Genomic DNA, 20,142 nt, shown 5'->3' with positions numbered 1-20,142 from the left:
AGAGAAAAACACAGTTATCCCCAATTTACAAATAGATTAATGTTTTGAAAATGATATATAAGCTCGATGCAGTTTAATAATTTAAGGTTTGTGTCAAGAATTAATTCCAAACGTCTCATAGTAGTAGGACCATAAGACTGATTTGGTCAAAGAAAATACCTGACTTTTTTTTGTATTCTTAAAAAGGAGGACATCTTCCTCCAGGTGATACTGGTTTGGTTGTCCGGTTCTTTGATGGGCAGTGTGTTAGCATCCTAGATCCAGATTGATTGATGCGTGCTAAACTCTTGGTTCACTTTTTGGGGTGTTAAAGAGGAAAGGGACAGGGAGCAACTTGAAGTATTTCTGCTGTAAAAATTGGAAGGAATTCAAATTCATTCATTCATTCAATCGTATTTATTGAGCACTTACTATGTGCAGAGTACTGTACTAAGCGCTTGGAATGTACAGTTTGAATCATTTCCATCCAACTATGTAAATGGCCAGGGAAGAATTACCCCTTTCATCACTGACAGCCAAGAAGACTAGGGTTAGTAGGATTCATTCACATGAAAGGATTGGTGCCCAACCTCACTCCACCACCAAATTCAGGTTAGGATCAAGGGCTTAGTATAGTGCTTTGCACACAGTAAACGCTCAATAGATATGAATGAATGAATGAATCATCCTAGATAGAGAGACAAATCAAGTGTTCCACAGATAGGTTAGGAAATCAGCAAAGTCTCCACCATTATCACCCAATAGTCCACCCTCTCCTTTGCAAGAATCCTCCCAAAGCACATCCCAGTTCCCACTTTCCCACCAGTCTCCATCTAACCAATCGATCATTAATTAAACAATTTTTGAACACCCACTTTGTGCAGAGCATGGAACTAGATACTGGGGAGAGTACAACAGAATTAATAGACGTGTTCTCAGAGAGCTTGAAAATTTAGCAGGGGAGACAGACCCCCAAATTTAATAATAATAATAATAATAATTGTGGTATTTGTTAAGCATTTGTTGTGTGCCAGGCAGTGTACTAAGCACTGGGATGGATACAAGCAAATCGTGTTGGACACAGCCCCGTCCCACTTGAGGCTCATAGTCTTAATCCCCATTTTACAGATAAGGCAACTGAGGCCCAGAGAAGTGAGGTGACTTGCCCAAGGTCACATAGCAGATAAGTGGCAGAGCTGGGATTAGAGCCCAGGTGCTTCTAACTCCCAGGCCAGTGCCCTATACACTACGTCATGCTGCTTCCCGATAATGATAATAGTATTTATTAAGTGCTTATTATGTGGCAGACACTGTACTAAGCAAGGGGGAGGATACAAGGAAATCAAGTTGGACACATTTCAACTTCATTTCAGGTAGAGGAAGTAACAGAATATGAAGATATGTGAATTCGTGCTGTGAGGAGAGGGTGAGAACCTGAGTCCTTAGGTGACACCAGAGTCCTGAAATGGTATTTGGAAACATCTAAGATGGAAAGAATAGATATCTTTGGAAAGGGCCTTCCTGGAGGAGATGTGAATTTGGGAGGGCTTTGAAGATGGGCGAGAGTTGTGGTCTGCTGGATGTGAAAGGGGAGAGAGTTCCAGGCAGGAAGAAGAGAATGAGCAATTACTATCCCTACAGTGGGAAAATCAAACCTCTCTCAAGGTGAGCGCTCCATCAAGTGAAATTTTGGAACACAACCTGATAAATTCTTGAGAATCAAGCTCAAAAATGCATCCGTCGAGACAATCATCTAGTTTAGAGTCACCAACAGTAGACTCATAGACAAGACCAATCAAGTCAAACATACTCATTGAGTGCTACTGTGCGCAGAGCATTGTACTAAGCACTTGGGAGAGTACAACATAACAACCAGACACATTCCCAGCCCTATCCTTGGCATGATTAACTTCACTCTAATCTCAACCCTAACACTTTACTATTCATTAGTCTGTGGATTTCTATTTTTGGAACAGTGATTGACCCCATATTTCAGGGGAAGTTCAGACGTCTCAGCTCTAGGCCAAATCAATCAACAGTATTTATTGAGCACCTACTTTGGGTAGAGCACTGTACTAAATGCTTGGGAAAATACAATGAAATTCATAGACAACGACCATAAACAGAACACTCCAGGGCCCCAGGGGTCCCTCTACTTCCTGGACCACCCTATAATCCTTCTTCTACTAAGCACCATGGAAGTCAAGTCCCTCTCCTTTCCCTACCCTCTACCTCGGAAAAGGAGGGTGGGTAGTAGCCAAACAAATGCCCACTCTAACCGTCACTCTTCAAACAACCTTTGAGTCCACTGTTGGAGACAGAACATAAAACTAAATGAATCACTGGTTTGTTGTGGTTTGACCATTTATTTTATTCTATACCAATATCCAGCAATTCTTGAGCACGCAATAAATGTTTACTCATAGCGACATTAAATTTACTGTCAACGTTTACTTGGTCATAAACACCTTCCTGGGACTTTGCTCAGTGGGGGAACTTTTCCTCCTTTAGGCTATTCTCAACTAAATTAGAGTAGCATTGAGCAGAGCAGAACACTCTTTTGAGAGTTTGGGAGAGTACAATAGAGTGAGAGAGTGCTTACTTATGATCTCTTCCCTCAGTGGATTTACAATTTCCTGGGAATGACAGAGATTAAAATGAATTATACAGAGGAAAAGCAACCAAGTGTAAAGATAGGTGCATAAGTCCTGTGAGGGTGAATGAATATTCACGTGTTTAGGGAGTAGGAACTCAAGTGAATAGGTAATATAATAGGGGATGAAATAGGGTGGAGTTGCCAGCACCACTATAATAAATGAGCAAGCAGTAGTTGAGAGACTTCCACATGGTCTGGGAGTTGAAGGACCTGGGTTCTAATTCCACCCTAAGTCACTCTGTCCGCTGTATGACCTTGGGAAAGTCACTTAACTTCTCTGTTTCCCATTACCTCATCTGTAAAATGGGGATTAAGATAGTGAGCCCCACGTGGGACATGGACTGTATACAACCTGATTAGTTTGTATCTATCTCAGCGCTTCATACGGTGCCTGGAACATCAGTCAAATCTGCCCCTAATAATAATAATGTTGGCATCTGTTAAGCGCTTACTATGGGCAGAGCACTGTTCTAAGCGCTGCGGTATACAAGGTAATCAGGTTGTCCCACGTGAGGCTCACAGTCTTAATGCCCATTTTACAGATGAGGTAACTGAGGCACAGAGAAGTTAAGTGACTTGCCCACAGTCACACAGCTGACACGTGGCAGAGGTGGGATTCGCACCTATGACCTCTGACTCCCAAGCCCGGGCTCTTTCCACTGAGCTCCATCCAAACTGCTACAGTGTTAATCCAGTCCCTTGTCTGATTACTATATCAGCCTCCTTGCTGCCCTCCTAATTCCCTGTCTCTACTCACTCTAGTTGTTGAACGGCGATCCCTTTGAAGGAGTTGTAGTTAACTAGTCTTCTGTCTTCTGCATCAGCCATTTCCGCATAAAGTCACCTCTTTACTCCAGCAATGTCTTTGGTTATCTCAGCGTGGCTCAGTGGAAAGAGCACGGGCTTGGGAGTCAGAGGATGTGGGTTCTAATCCTGGCTCTGCCACTTGTCTGCTGTGTGACCTTGGGCAAGCCCTTTCACTTCTCTGGACCTCAGTTCCCACATCTGTAAAATGGGGATTGAGACTGTGAGCCCCATGTGGCACAATCTGATTACCTTGTATCTACCCCAGAGCTTAGAACAGTGCTCGGCACATAGTAAGCACTTAACAAATACCATAATTATTATTATTATTATTATTAATCCATACTTCACTCTGCTGCCCGGATCATTTTTCTACAGAAATGTTCAGGACATGCTTCCTCATTTCTCAAGAAACTCCAGGGGTTGCCCATCCACCTCTGCATAAAACAAAAACTCCTCACCACTGGCTTTAAAGCACTCATGCACTTTGTTCCCTCCTACCTCACCTCACTACTCTACTACAACCCAGCCCGAACAACTCACTCCTCTAATGCCAACCTACTCGCTGTACCTCCATCTCATCTATGTCTCTGCCGACCCCTTGCCCATGTCCTGCCTCTGGCCTGGAACACCCTCCCCACCTCAAATATGCCAGACAATTAATCTCCCCCACTTCAAAGTCTTACTGAAGGCACATCTCCTTCAAGAGGTCTTCCCTAAGTCCTCCTTTCCTCTTCTCCCACTCTCTTCTGCGTCACCTTGACTTGCTACCTTTAGTCATCGCCCTCCCAGTTCCACATCACTTACATACATAGCTGTAATGTATTTATTTTTATTAATGCCCCTCTTCCCATCTAGAATGTAAACTCGCTGTGGGCAAGGAATTTGTCTTTTTAATGTTATCTTGTACTCTCCCAAGCGATTAGCAAAGTGCTCTGCTCAATAAACACGACTGAATGAATGACTGAATGTAGTAGCACTTAAATACCATTAAAAAGGAATAGATTTCCTTGTCAAAAACATTTTTTCTCCAGTTCAAAGTATCTTCAATATGAAATAAAAATAAAAATTATTTGATCATAAATATTCAAATAATTAACTGTGCAGATTGAACTAGGCACAGACAAACCAACATGGCACGCAGTAACTGAAAAAATATCAGGCCCTTTTAGTTCAGAGACTTTAGGGAGATTATCATGGCAAAAAGCATAATTGAAAGGTCCTAAAAATACCATATACAAAAGACAATATTTATGTATGCAGTATTTGGAAAAAATGGTTAACTGCACTGACATTGTTTATTCCCACTGAATGCATAGATAAAAATCTCACCATCAACAGTTTCATCTTCTATGACTATGGAGAACTATATACATATGTAAAACAACTCACTCAGTCTCATCAAAGCAAACAACATCATTTTATGTAGGGTAAGATTTGGTAAAGCTGAATTACTCTCTAGCGTCAATTTCATCTTCCAACAGTCGAACCTAGTGAAAGTTTATCATTGGAATGATGACGGGATCACTAAATATATTCCAACACCTCTCCCCCTTTTAATAAGACATTTCAAGCATGATCTCACTCTCATAAAAATAGTGAACTGTACATAAGCCAGCAAAGTATGGGACTCACAGATTCTATACTGATCTAGCTAAGTTTACATCACTCCAGTATAAACTACCAAAGTGACAAGCAAAGTGTTGCTCCCATAGGTTCCAACTGGAGAAGATTTGGCTTAAAGGCTATAAAAAATGAGAGTTTGGAAAGCGTGATTTTTAAATTTAGTGGGTCCTGACACCAAAGTAGGGCTGGAATGCATTCCCTTTTAAAAATATCTATTAAGGGTCTACATTTGTTTGAGCTTGAAAAAAATGATCTAGTTCCCAATCAGCTGAGAGAGGAAAAAAACACAATTATGAAAATGAAAACTAATTCATTGTAGAATATGTTGCTACTTTGAGGATTGTAACAATTTAACAATAGGGGACTCCATTTTCACAATTTGCTTGAATAAAGTGTCTGTTTCAGGTCAAATCAGATTGTTACTTGAACAGCGGTTTAGGTATTTTTCTTTGTCTGTAATTCCCAAACTTTCATATTGTTTTCCAGTCTTCCTGCCCTTTATTAAAAGAGATTCAAAAGTTTTTTCAAGAGCTTTGATAGGTCAAATATAAACATCTCAGACAAACGTCTTCCCACAGTAGACTGCGATTCTTATCCATGTCCACAGTGGGATTTGAAATAATGATTTAGGGTCCCTGCTTGGTTTGATCTCCAGGAAACATGGCTTTTAAAATGAAATTTGAGGAATATTTGTAAAACAGCATTTTTAGAAAAAGAATTCACAAGATGAAAGGCAGGGAACACATCTGAGCCTACTATGTGCTTCATTGTTTGCCTGCTATGGCTCATTGTGGGCAGGGAATATGTCTGTTTATTGTTGTACTGTCCTCTCCTAAACACTTAGCACAGTGCTCTGCACACAGTAAGTGCTCAATGAATAGAATTTAGTGAGTGAATTAATGTGACCTTAGGCAAGTTAACTTCCCTATTGCTATATTCAGTATACGGCACAGCCCAATATGCAGGTGCGCTCTTAATAATAATTATTATGTCTACCAATGGTCCATTAATCAATCAGTGGAGCACTTACTAGTGTAGATCACTGCACTAAGCCTTTGGAAGAGTACAATAATAATAATAATAATAATTGGTATACATAATCCCTGCCCACAGGGAATTTACAAATGACTAATATCAAATATCAGAGGAGGATGTAATGCTGTTCGTAATGTTACACACCCCTCTCAAGGTCAGCCCTGGAGAGTTTCCAGTACTCTACCAGTCACAACTACAGGAGGGAGAGTCAAGCAGAGGCCTAACCATTCCATTTGTAGCTTGGCCAGTGGCTAGTGAGTGGCAGGCAATCTGCTCCAAGTCAAAACTCCCCTGTGCTGGGCAGCAGCAGCATGGGAGAGAGTCAAGGACGGAGACTTAAGTCGACTGAGCAGAAGGAAGCAATGGTAAATCACTTCCATATTTTTACCAAGAAAACTCTATGGATACGCTACCAGAACGATTGCAGGTGGAAGTGGGACGTTCTGGGAGAGGTGTGTCCATGATGTCACTATGGGTCTGAACAACTCAACAGCATAAGACAACAGCAACAATATTATACACCTTGACTATCACATTTGTTTTCTTTTAACATATTAAAACTAAATTGGGGGCATCCAGTTTGAGGGCATTATGACTCCTTTTCACTTTCTACTGAACTTATGCCTGATCAACTATTTGTCCTCTTAACAGCTTAAGAAATGTCAGTAGTGTCATTACTCGTTCAGATCTCTGGTCTATCCACCTCAATATTGTGTGTCCAGCTGCAAAAACCAAGACACTTGAAGAGTTTAATGATTGATGACTCGGTTTGATGTCCTAGTCTGGACACTTCGCTCCTCTAATGTAAACCTTCTCACTGTACTTTTTATTAAGAGAAGGTAAGTCACTTGCACAGGGTCACACAGGAGACAAGTGGCAGAGCCGGAATTAGAACCCAGGTCCTTCTTGCCCCCAGGCCTGTGCTCTATCCACTAGACCATGCTGCTTTTCTTGGTTAACATTCTGTTATCCCTGTAACTTGGGCCCTTCCATGAAATCTTCCTAAATTCTGTGAAAAATAAAGTTCAAACTTCAGAAAACTCATGCGATTTTTAAAAATATCAAAATAATTACCTTTTCCAAGTATCACACCAGTATGTCGTAAAATGGCAGAGCACTCAAATGAATACCCCTAGAAAACACTAACCTTCTATAGCAATAAAATGGACCAGTTAAAAAATTTCTGCTGAACAGAGTTTCAACTACTCATGCTAAAAATGTGTTGTCTTTAAAGCTAGTCTTTTTTATTAATTGGACAAATGCCATCAGGAAGCAGATAATCACTCCTAGGTTGAAAGATAGATTTGAGGCACAGCATGAGAGCAGCCTGGCCTAGTGGAAAGAGCATGAGCCTGGGAGTCAGGAAATCTGGGTTCTATTCCCGGCTCTGCCACTTATCTGCTGTGTGTCCTTAAGCAAGTCATTAAATTTCTCTGTACTTCAATTTCCTCATCAGTAAAATGGGAATTAAATATCTATTCTACCCCCTTCTGAGATTATGAGCCCCTGGGGGGATAGGAACTGTGCGTCTGACTTGATTCTTTGCATCCTACCCAGCACAAAGCAACAGGGTCTGGTGGATAGAGCCCGGGCCTGGGAATCAGAGGATGTGAATTCTAATCTCGGCTCTACCACATGTCTGCTATGTGACCTTGGGCAAATCACTTAGCTTCTCTGTGCCTCAGTTACCTCATCTGTAAAATAGGGATTAAGACTGTGAGCCCCACGTGGGCAGGGACAGTGTCCAACCTGATGAACTTGCACCTACCCCAGTGCTTAGGACATTGTAGGTGGTTAACAAATACCACAACTATTATTATAGTGCTTGTTACATCCCCTCTCAGGATCTCACCTGCAGAGTTTCCAGTGCTCTACCAGTCTCGACTACGGGAGGGAGAGTCATACCCATTTCATTCCTAGCTTAGGCAGTGGCTAGCGAGTGGAAGGCAATCTCTGCTACAAGTCAAAACTCACTTGTGCTGGGCAGCAGCGGCATGAGAGAAGTCGAGGGCGGAGACTCAGGTTTACTGCATGGAAGGAAGCAGTGGAAAAGCACGTCCGTACTTTTACCAAGAAAACTCTATGGCTACACTACTAGAACGATTGCAGATGGAATTGGGGTGTTCCGGGAGAGATGGAGTCGTTAAGGGTCGGAAACAACTCGACAGCATAAGACAAGACAAAGCTTGGTACATAATAAGCCCTTAACATATTATCATCATTATTATTATCAGTATTTCTGTGGTGTAGTCTTTGTATCCTCATTCTGCCACTGACTGGATGTGTAACCACAGCAAAACACATAGTGTCTATGTATTGCTATAATCACCACATAAAGACTCCCTTACACCAAGATAATGAGGGCTGCTTTAAGCTCTGGACAAAAGGGGAAAGTTCACCGGAGCTGTTTGTGAATGCAAGACAAAATGTGAGTTGCTGGGAAATGCACTTCACATTGCACATGCTCAAAAATACTCTCAAGTGTTTCAACATGAGTAATGAAAATCTGCCAGTTCTTTCCCAACAGTTGGAAGTTTCCAAGGTCTGCCATTTCTTAGTCCTTTGAAATGAAACAAAATAAAATTTTATACCAATTGGGACTTTCCACAATTTATGCTTAAAAAACCACTGTACAGTTTTTCCTTATGTCTCATCTTTGGATTATAATAAAGCGTAGGTACTTTACTGCAACAGGAAAATATTTGCAAAAGAATCAGAAGTGATTGAAATAGAAAACTATAAAGAAAGCTTTTTTTAAAAAAACTAAAGGTATAATAAAGGTATAATAATAAAATAGCCACTTATGATCATTTCACTCCAATATAATTATTTGCTAGCACCTGGGGATCTGGTTGAAGGGAGAAGGATCAAGGGAAAGGTCCACTCCATTTCAAGATCATCAGTGGTGAATTATGGTAGGTGATCTACTTCTGAGCAACCCCCATCCTTTTTCTGCTTTACAGATTGTGTTTTCTCTATTCCTTCTCCTTGGGCTCCAGCAGGGAAGGTCTCTGTTCTAGGGCCCAAGCTTCAGGCTCATGTCAACAGGATAAGAGAGAGGGGAATCTAGTTAAACTCCTTCCACCAGCAGCCCTAAAATGACCTTTTTTCTAAACAGGGAGTAAACTACTGAATCTGAGAATGCAATTTCACACATCTCAACGGAATCACTGGGGTCAGTTTAGAGACATTTCATGAAGGTTGTTGGTAGGAGCTAAAGTACTAGAATGGGAAGCCTTAGGAGCCATTGGTCAAACCAGGCTTTTCATTGGAGGAAGAAGAGAGATGTGGACTCTGGCCAGAATACAAAAGGAAACTCTGCCTGAGTACTTTGAAGAACTATAAAACTCTAACTTCTCATGCTTGCTAACAAGTAGTATTTTAATTTTTAAATGCAATTGAAAACAATGCAAGAGAATAAATTCCAAGAGAAATGAAAACCCACAGATTTAAGACTGATACCAGAAAGAGCTGAAAATAGGTCACTAATCCTCATTTCCCAGTTTACCTTCCCATCGGCTTAATTAGGAAGTAAAGACTTACCCACATGACAATAGCTCTGTATTACAGTCTAGAGGGGGTGACAGTATGAACAAATAAGTAATTTATAATACGTAAAAAATATGTACATAAGTGCTATGGGGTTGAGGTTATGCATATGATGGTGCTGTGCTGCAGTTACTTTATGGTGATTACAAATCAAAACCTCTTCTCTCCACCATGGCCAGCAGAGAAAGACGGTACACCTCTTAATGTGACCAAAAAGACCACATGTCAACCTCTTTGCTTCCTGTAAACAATAATCTCTCCTTTTCATTTTCTGCAGTTTCCATGCTAAACAGATGCTTTTGGGATATTTTAAACACGCAGTTCTCACCATAAAGTGACTGCAATACAGCACATAACCTCAACCCCATAGCACTGAAGTACATATCTTTACATATTATAAATTACTTATTTGTTCATATTAATGTCTGTCACCCCCTAATGTCTAGACTAATGTCTATACTGTAAATTCATTATGAACAGAGAAAGTGTCTGCTAATTCTGTTGTACTGTCCCAAATGTTTAGAAGACTATTCTGCACATAGAAGTGATAAATACGTTTGATTGATTGATATAATTAAGTAAAGGCACAGATTAACTTGTAGGCACAGCATGTTTCCCTCCATTGTGCCACCTACTGAAAATGCCAATATTTTGTGTGTAGTTACGCCCTTATTAACTTTTAAATTTATGAAACTATAAGTTTAGAATTTTTGTGCTTTGAAATTAGAGGGACATAGAAGAAAGCCCAAATAAAGTACTGCCAAGGATTTCAGTGTCTGATATTTTTTGAGAATTAGTAAAGTTGTCCTTTGGTTCAAAAAATGATGTTGGGGATAGTGAGACTGCATTCACAAGGGGGGTATCTTTAATAATAATAATAATAATGGCATTTAAGTGCTTACTATGTGCAAAGCACTGCTCTAAGCGCTGGGTTGATACAAGGTGATCAGGTTGTCCCAGGTGGGGCTCACAGTCTTCATCCCCATTTTACAGATGAGGAAACTGAGGCTCAGAGAAGTGAAGTGACTTGCCCAAAGTCACACAGCTGGCAAGTGATGGAGGCAGGATTAGAACCCATGACCTTTGACTCCCAAGCCCGCGCTCTTTCCACTGCTTCTCTGAGAAAGCGTGAAATCTTTGAGAAAGCGTCCTTTGCACACTTGCACACGCAAGAGTATAGTCTTGAAAATATAATAATAATGATGGTATTTGTTAAGTACTTACTACATGCCAAGCACATTTCTAAGCACTGGGGGTAGATACAAGGCTCATGGTGTTAATCCCCATTATCCAGATGAGGGAACTGAGGCACAGAGAAGTTAAGCGACTTGCCCAAAGTCACACAGCTGACAAGTGACAGCGCAGGATTAGAACCCACGACCTCTGACTCCCAAGCCCGGGCTCGTTCCACTAAGTCACGCTGCTCTAGGACTGTTGAACACGAAGGGCAGTGCTGTATCGCGGTGCTGCATTGACTCTTCGGGTGAACATCTTTCCGACACAATGCCCAACCGCCAGCAGGACGTGAGTTTGATTTATATCCACAGGAGAGGTGATGGTTGGCACTGAATCATTCACACTCTTCCACCAGGTCCCCAGTGGAACATATTGCAAGATGGCTCTTGGTCTGTGTATTTTATCGTCACAGAACAGAATATCTCTGAGACCTCAAAAGCAGCAGATGTACCTCTGCCCTCACTACTGTGCCTGAGCTTGATACTTAGAGTGGTTTGGCAAAGGTAAAGAGGGTCAGTCTTTTTCAAGGAATAGAATACTCTATACTTACAGCTGAGGGAAAAACATGAATTTGGTTTCCGGCCAGATCTAGAATCTTTAACTTTCTCAATCTGCAGAGTCCCTGGGTAGAAAGAAAAAGATTAAATTGCACAGTCTTGTTTTACAAAACATTCCTGGTGGAGGAAATTAAGAGCTAGATCACTAAATCTGCTGCCCGGATTATGTTTCTAGAGAAGTGCTCTGGGCATGTCACCCCCCTCCTCAAAAATCTCCAGTGGTTGCCTATCAACCTCCATATCCAGCAAAAACTCCTCACTGTTGGCTTCAAAGCTCTCCATCACCTTGCCCCTTCTTACCTCACCTCCCTTCTCTCCTTCTACAGCCCAGCCCGCACACTCCGCTCCTCTGGTGCTAAGCTTACTGGGCCTTGTTACCGCCTGACGTGCTGTCGACCCCCGGCCCGCGTCCTACTTCTGGCCTGGAATGCCCTCCCTCCTCAAATCCGCCAAACACACTTTCCCCCTTCAAAGCCCTACTGAAGGCTCACCTCCTCCAAGTGGCCTTCCCAGACAAAACCCCCCCTTTTCCTCAGCTCCCCCCTCACCGCATCACCCCAACTCGCTCCCGTTGCTCTATCCCCCCTCCCTGCCCGACAACACTTGTGTGTATATATATATATATATATGTAAATATATATGTACATATCTAAAATTCTATTTATATTGATGCCTGTTTACTTGTTTTGATGTCCGTCTCCCCCCTTCTAGAATGAGAGCCCATTGTGGGCAGGGATTATCTCTATCGCTGAATTGTACTTTCCAAGCACTTAGGACAGTGCTCTGCACCCGGTAAGTGGTCAATAAATAGGATTGAATGAATGGATGAATAAAAAGCAAGACTTTTAATTAATGTGACAAACCACACTGGCAGAGTTTTCGAAGTGATCAACTCATTTGAGTAAAATTTACAAGAAGGGATAATCATTTTCAGAAAAAGCACAAATTAAATTGGTGTAACTACCTCATTATGCTTTTGCATATTCCCTTCTGATTGCACTTCAGATTATTATCTCCAAATCTCAAGAAGAAATGGGAAATATTTGTGAATGATACTGAAGAAATATGACAACATCCCTGTCAGATATGTTGAGTTATCATTTCTAATTAAAACCCTAGCCTGGGCCTGGGAATCAAAGGGCCTGGGTTCTAATCCCAGCTCCACCACTTGTCTTCTTTGTGACCGTGGGCAAGTTACTTAACTTCTCTGTGCCTCAGTTAAATCATCTGTAAAATGTGGGTTAAGACTGTGAGACTCATGTGGGTCATGGACTGTGTCCAACCTGATTTACTTGTATCTACCCCAGTCCTTAGTATAGTGCCCTGGCACACAGTAAGCACTTAATACCATAAAAAAAAATAATAGTAATTTGAGAAGAAATTTAGTCTAGTGGCAAAAACACGGGCCTAGGAGACAGAGATCATAGGTTCCAATTCTGCCTCCACCACTTGCATGATGTGGGATCTTGAGCAAGTCACTTAACACCACTATGTTTCATTTATAATATGGGGATTAGATACTTGTTCTCGTTCCTCCTTAGACAGTGAACCTTATTTGGGCCAGGGACTGTGTCGAACCTGATTATCAAGCATCTTCCCCCAGCACTTGAAGAGCTTGTCACATAGTAAGTGCTCAGTGCCATCAATATTATTATTATTACTAGGTCATATAACAACAGTAGTAACTATGGTAATTGTTCAGAGCTTACTATATCACAAGGACTCCAGTAAGCACTGGGGTAGATGCAAAATAATCAGGTCAGACGGTCCCTGTTCCACATGGGAAGCAATGTGGTTTAGAAGAAAGAGCCCGGGCTTGGGAGTCTGAGGACGTGGGTTCTAATCCTGGCTCCGCCACTTGTCTGCTGTGTGATCTTGAGCAAGCCACTTAACTTCTCTGTGCCTCATTTACCTCATCTGTAAAATGGGGAGTAAGACTGTGAGCGTCACTTGGGACAACCCGATTACCTCAATCTACCCCAGTGCTTAGAACAGTGCTTGCCATATAGAAAGCGCTTAACAAATACCATAATAATAATAATGCGGCTAACAGTGTAAGTAGGCAGGAGAGCCGGAATTTTATCCCCATTTAACAGATGAGGAAGCTGATGCACAGAGAAGTGAATTACCCAAAGTTCCAGAGCAAGCAAGTGAACAGAGCTAGGATAAGAACATAAGTTATCTGAAGCCGAGGATCGTACCCTGAATTGGAATTTCTAGCCCATAGTCCTCTGCTTTACAGAGATTCTTCTTTCTAGAGAATGCTTAAACCAGTATTATTTGAGGATCGTTTCTCCAGTAGGTCTCTTCCTAGCAAGGGAGCAGAGCTAGACTCCACCTAAACCCTCACACGCTCCACACTTACATCTGGAAGTTCTTTTATCTGATTTCTTGCCAAGATGAGTTTTCCAAGATTTGTCAAGAATCTGATCTCTTCAGGCAGGGCAGTGAGCTGATTGTGTAAAACGTGAAGTTCAGATAATTTTTTCAGAGAACAGAGTTCTCTAGGAATACTGGCTAGCTGGTTATAGTTTAAACTCATGAATTTAAGGTTCTTTAATCTGTAAAATAAAGTAAATCAGTGAAATCCTATTTGAAGGTCTCCTGCCCTGACACATTTAGTTGCTGATAGGCAACGTATACTGATTCGCTTAAATGCAAACTAATAAGGTTGGACACAGTCCATGTCCCACATGGGGCTCACAAGTCTTACCCCGCTTTTACAGATGAGGTCAGTGAGGCACAGAGAAACTAAGTGACTTCTCTAAGGTCACACAACAGACAAGTGGTGTAGTTAGAACACAGTTCATGCTCCTTCCACTAGGCCAAACTGCTTCTTAACTTCCCTATGCCTCAGTTACCTCATCTGTAAAATGGAGATTAAGACAGGGAGACCCATGTGGGATATGGAGTGGTCTAATCTGATTATCTTGTATCTATCCCAGTGCTTAGTGTAGTCTTGGCACATAGGCTCTTATATACGAAAAAAAAATAAAGAGGGAGAAGGGGACTTTGTGACAGGAAGCCTGGGGATAAATGATTGTCCACCTCAGCCTCCCCCGTCCCCCTGAACTTCCTCGAACAAGTGGCTGGGCTAGAAGACTCAGCAAACTGAGACAAACATGTGGCAGAACAGATCCAACTTCACGTTTTAAGACAGAACCTAACTCAGAAAATCTTTTTTTTGTTATTAGAGTTCACACAGTGAGTGCTTAGTAAATATGATTGATTGATTCTGTAACAAGTACCCTATGCTCTGAAGTAAAATTTTTTTATTGTAATGGAGTTCATTTATCCGAGGTAGTATACACTATCATAAACCAACTCTAAAAGGTGCAGATCTTAAACGGTGCCTCGGTTCAAACTAAATTGCCACTCTACATGTTCTCCAATTTTGCTTCTCTGTTTATCTGTTTGTGTTCTCTCAATACACCTTTGTTTCCTGCTATTGTTTCTTAATTGCCCAGAAGGCTAAAAGGAAAGTCTGGTCATCTTTGATTTTTCTCCCAACTGCTCGTTAGACTAATGTATTTACTGATTCCAGCATTCCAAGGCATATAAATCCATCTCTGGCATTCATGCACACATTTTTACCCATCCTTAGCACTTTGGTATGTCTGTCCACTCAACTGAGCATTCTATTTATTTGGATTGCTCTATTTGAAAATATTTGGATATTTCCCCTGTTAGAGTGTAAGTTCCTTGTACTTAGGGATTTTGCCATTGTACTATTTTGTGACACCCAAGCACTTTAGGATAATGCACTGCACTCAACTGATAGGGTAGCGGCAAGAGCATGAGCCTGGGAGTCAGAAGGTGATGGGTTTGAATCCCAGCTCTGCCACTTGTCTGCTGTGTGACCTTGGGCAAATCACTTAACTTCTCTGTGCCTCAGTTACTTCATCTGTAAAATGGAGATTAAGACTGTGAGCCTCACATGGGACAAACTAATTACCTTGTATCTCCCCCAGCACTTAGAACAGTGCTTGACACATAGTAAGTGCTTAAATACCATAATTATTATTACTTCTACTCTTATTATTCGCTTCCGTATATCAAATCGATCAATCCTATTTATTGAACACTTACTGTGTGCAGAACATTTACTAAACTCTTGTGAGAGTATAGTATGACAGAGTTGGTAGCTACTTTCCCTGCCCACACTGAGCTTACAGTCTAGGGTATTAACAAACGTTAAAGTTGTGCTTAAGTTTTGTGTAAATTACCAGAGTATATCAGGGCTTACTCTCCAAGGAACTACAATTTCAATATTGCAAAAACCTCAGATACACTGACTGCCACAAAAAATACTGGTTAAGTGCTACCATCTGTGGCTTAGTGAACAGAGCAAGGGCCTGGGAGTCAGAAGGACCTGGCTTCTAATCCTGGCTCTGTCATGTGTCTGCTGTGTGACCTTGGGCAAGTCACGTATCTTCTCTGGACCTCAGTTTCCTCAACTGTAAAATGGGAATAAGAGTGGGACACATGGGACAGGCTCTGTGTCCAATCGGATTAATTTGTATTTACTTTAGAGCTTAGAACAGTGTTGGGCATATAGTAAGTGCTCAACAAGTATCAAGATTATTATTATTAATATACTTCCATGACTCCTTTAAGAATACACCGTTTGGTCTGAGGCCAGAATTTTTTTTTCAACTGTCTCAGATCCACAGAAACACAATCCTGGGTTTTAATCCCAGACTGTGAGCCCACTGTTGGGCAGGGATTGTCTCTATCTGTTGCCAAACTGTACATTCCAAGCACTCAGTACAGTGCTCTGCACACAGTAAGCGCTCAATCAATATGATTGAATGAATGACTCAAGTTAAGGGGGTAACAAGTTGCATTGATTGAGGGAGAAGCCATTTTGCTTCCATTGCACATCTGGATATATGGTCACAAATAGATTATTTTCTTCCTCCCTGCTTCCTTAGCAGCCGTTTCTAACAGCAACCTGACTCAAGCAGGAAAATACTCTCATTCACTGCAGAGTCATTTATTATCTGGTAATTTTCATATTTATTCCTGGATGCTTTAAACTATTGCGCATTTGCCAGTTTACGTGTTCTTGTCATGCCCAGTAGTTTCTAAACTCCCCAAAGAAGGGGTAACATCTTATACTTTCATTCATTCATTCAGTAGTATTTATTGAGCGCTTACTCTGTGCAGAGCACTGGACTGAGAGCTTGGAATGTAGAATTTGGCAACAGAGAGAGACCATCCCTGCCCGATGACGGGCTCACAGTCTAAATGGGGGAGACAGCAAAGCGAAACAGAACAAAATAAAAACAAGACATCGATTATACTTATTTTGGATATACCCAAATATAGCTCTATGAATATAGTAATTCTAATCCATACTGTTGATATTGTTAGTTAATTTTGAGACTGTATACAACTTAACTTCTCTGTGCCTCAGTTATCTCATCTGCAAAATGGGGATTAAGACTGGGAGCCCCACATGGGAGGATCTGATTGCCTTGTATTTCCCCCAGTGCTTAGAACAGTGCTTGGCACATAGTAAGCGCTTAACCAATACGATCATTATCGTAACTAAAAATCTGGAACAAAAAAATTAATCTAGAAGCCTAGTTAATACTGTTGCATATCACCCTGAATCTCAAATTCCTTATTTCTGCTCTTTTCCTCAGTTAGGCAAATTTCAGGAGGAAGTGTTCTGACCCCTAATAAGAAGATCCTAGATAATAATAATTATGGTATTTGTTAAACGCTTACTATGTACAAATCACTGTTCTAAGCGCTGGGGTAGATACAGGGTAATCAGGTTGTCCCACATGGGGCTCACACTTTTAATCCCCATTTTACAGATGAGGTAACTGAGGCCCAGAGAAGCTAAGTGACTTGCCCAAGGTCACACAGCAGATAAGTGTCGGAGCCAGGATTAGAACCCACATCCTCTGACTCCCAAGCCCGTGCTCTTTCCACTAAGCCACGCTGCTTCAAGTACAAGTGTTTACATCAATTGGAAATTTATAAACATATTATTCCTTGCACTTGATTTTGATCTTAATTTTATCCAATGCCCCTTTTGTAAAAATGCTTAATTATTTGTGCTCAAATTTTTCTCACATCAACACATTTGGGGAAACTGGATATATTGACAAAAAACGAAAATGGCTAAAGCGGGAATAAAGGCTGAATATTCCAGATTGCACTATTCTGCAGGGATACAGTTTTATCAGCTTAACACACTCTGGATAATCTTGCTTTGTAAAACATCTGTTTCTGTTCCAAAGGCAATAAAGAGAATCTCCAAAGTAAGCCCAAACAGGTTCCTCTCCCCATCTGTCAGTTGAAAAGGCAAAAGGGAGCACTGCTGGGATTTGGACCAAGTTCTCAGCTGTCTCCGAGAAAGATGCTGGAAGGCCAGCTGGGCTGTGCAGATGTGCAATGAAAGGCAAATGGCATTTTTAAAAGTTGGGTTTTTTTTGGTAACAATATATTTAGTTTTAAATCCTCTGTGATTGAATTTATGTTGCGCATTTCTTTTCCCAAAGTGTTTTTGGATCAATGATCTCATTTTATGCTCTTGACATTCTTAGAAGACTGGGAGAGGTAGATATTGCTCTCCCATCATCATCATCATCAGTAGTAATTATTGGGCTCTTAGCCCTGTGCAGAGCACTGTACTAAGTGCTTCAGAGAGTACAATACAACAGAGTTGGTAGACACATTCCCATTTTACAGACCAGGTGACTGAGGCCCAAAGGCATTAAGTGACTTGCCCAAGATCAATCTATAGTATTTACTGACAGCCTACTTTGTGCAAAAGATGATACTAATAATTTCATGGAGTACTACTACTAATAATAATAATGACGGCATTTGTTAAGTGCTTACTAAGTGCAAAACACTGTTCTAAGCGCTGGGAGGATACAAGGTGATCAGGTTGTCCCACATGGGGCTCACAGTCTTAATGCCCATTTTACAGTTGAGGTAACTGAGGCGCAGAGAAGTGAAGTGACTTGCCCAAAGTCACCCAGCTGACAAGAGGAGGAGCAGAGATTTGAACCCATGACCTCTGACTCCCCAGCCCGTGCTCTTTCCACTGAGCCATGCTGCTTTTTACCAAGGTCAAAAGTAAAAGTCCCTCCCGTCGCAAAGGGGGTCAGTAACAGAGTTGGGAGAGAATCCATCATTTCCACAACTCTGCTATGTCTGCAAAGTCAGGCTGCTTCCCACATCACTTTGTTTCCTTCAAGCTCGAAGAGACCTACAAAATATTGGGTCTTATGAGACCCTCCCCAGGAAAGAGTGACTGTTCTGTGACTTGGTGAAATAGAGACCCTCAGGATACGCATGGCACGTTCCTTCAGGTCTGCACTGACTCACGGGTCACGCTGCCTCCTGGTTCGCAAAGTTTCAGGAACACATCTGCTGAAAATCAGTGCTTTGTCCCAGAGCTGCAGATCACCATATGCTCTGTCTAATACCCACAGGCTCCGAATGCTAGTATAACACACGTCGGGGACTTGGGGCAAGTGGAAGTAAACAGTAAACAAAATCACCTGCAAACTTGTGGAGGAAGACAGGCAAGCTTGTTGTTGTTCAGATTAAGAAGGATCAGATTGTCTAAGCCATCTGTTGAAAAATAAATCTTTAGCTGTTTCAGAGGAGACGTGACGGTTACATTTTCTGTGGACGTCATACTCAAAATGGAATCCTTTTTGTTTATCTTCTCTCCCCTGATACGCACAATCATTTACAGTGAATGTCACAGGGAGCCATTGCTATTATGGTCTCCGAATCACGTCATGACAGGTCCCTTTGTCCTGGGAGTTCAGGGGACATGGGAGCCAGGGAATGGGTACAGAGGGATTCAAACTGACCATTTGAAGAAAACGGGGAGAGGAGATTAGCCTGTCTACCTAATGGGGAAAGCGGCAGACGTAAGCTGTTCAAAATACCTAGCAGTAAAATTATTATGGCACGTCACACCATTTTTTTTACGGTATTTGTTAAGTGTCTACTACGTGCCAGACACTGTTACTAAGTGCTGATGTAATTTTTGACGCACATGGAACTCTTCTTTCTAAAACCATCTCAAACTTCATGTACAATGTGGGAAAGAACACTTTCCTTGGAGAAACTTGAAAGGAACAGAATTAGAAACCTTTCGATTCCAGTATCATTTAGCCTCTCTGTATCCAGACTGAGGATAGGTGAATTTGCACATAGCATGTTTTGGAAAGACACAAATACCCTGCAAGGTCACCGCCAGGAAGACTTTAGCTTCAGGAACACATGGTGGTTAGTCGCATTAAGATACAGCTATTCAGTGGTCATTCTGTGGTACTGTGTTCATTCACTCATTCAATCATATTTATTGGGTGCTTACTGTGTGCAAAGCACTGCTCCAAGTGCTGATGCATTCCAGCGCTGGATCTAATGCAGAGATTGCAAAGAGGAAAGGCCAGAAAATGCCAATATTCATTTTATTTCCAAGAATTACCTCTTGTTTATATCAAACACTCTGGGATCGCCGGCACCGTGACACTATTATTTGCTGTTCTTAGCAGTTCAGGGGAAATAAAAGGACTCCACCCAAAAATATTTTTCCTTCAAAATTTTTTCACTTTTCCTGAGTATTGAAAATTTTAGTAAACCTATAAAAATGTAATGTTTTTTGTATCAAGCACTTCTTTTCAGCTACCATGCCTACACTTCATATTCATAAAT

General features: G+C 41.4%; 1 protein-coding gene across 3 annotated transcripts in view; it reads right to left on the bottom strand.

The window, feature by feature from the left end:
• LRRC69 (leucine rich repeat containing 69) overlaps positions 1-20,142 on the bottom strand; it is a 54,835-nt gene that overhangs the window by 24,272 nt on the left and 10,421 nt on the right. For 2 of the 3 annotated variants that reach the window (XM_029064217.2, XM_029064215.2), the window contains exons 3-5: positions 18,972-19,044; positions 13,808-14,003; positions 11,436-11,507 (exon numbers count right to left, since the gene is read on the bottom strand). In XM_029064217.2, the coding sequence (XP_028920050.1) occupies positions 11,436-11,507; positions 13,808-14,003; positions 18,972-19,044 (341 nt within the window). The remainder of the gene's footprint in view (positions 1-11,435; positions 11,508-13,807; positions 14,004-18,971; positions 19,045-20,142) is intronic. The other variant, XM_029064218.2, reaches the window with a different exon arrangement.

The sequence above is a fragment of the Ornithorhynchus anatinus genome, chromosome 4 (assembly GCF_004115215.2).
Source record: "Ornithorhynchus anatinus isolate Pmale09 chromosome 4, mOrnAna1.pri.v4, whole genome shotgun sequence".
NCBI lineage: Eukaryota > Metazoa > Chordata > Mammalia > Monotremata > Ornithorhynchidae > Ornithorhynchus > Ornithorhynchus anatinus.
The sequence above is the reverse complement of the archived record's forward strand: the minus strand, read 5'-3'. Positions and strand labels throughout refer to the sequence as shown.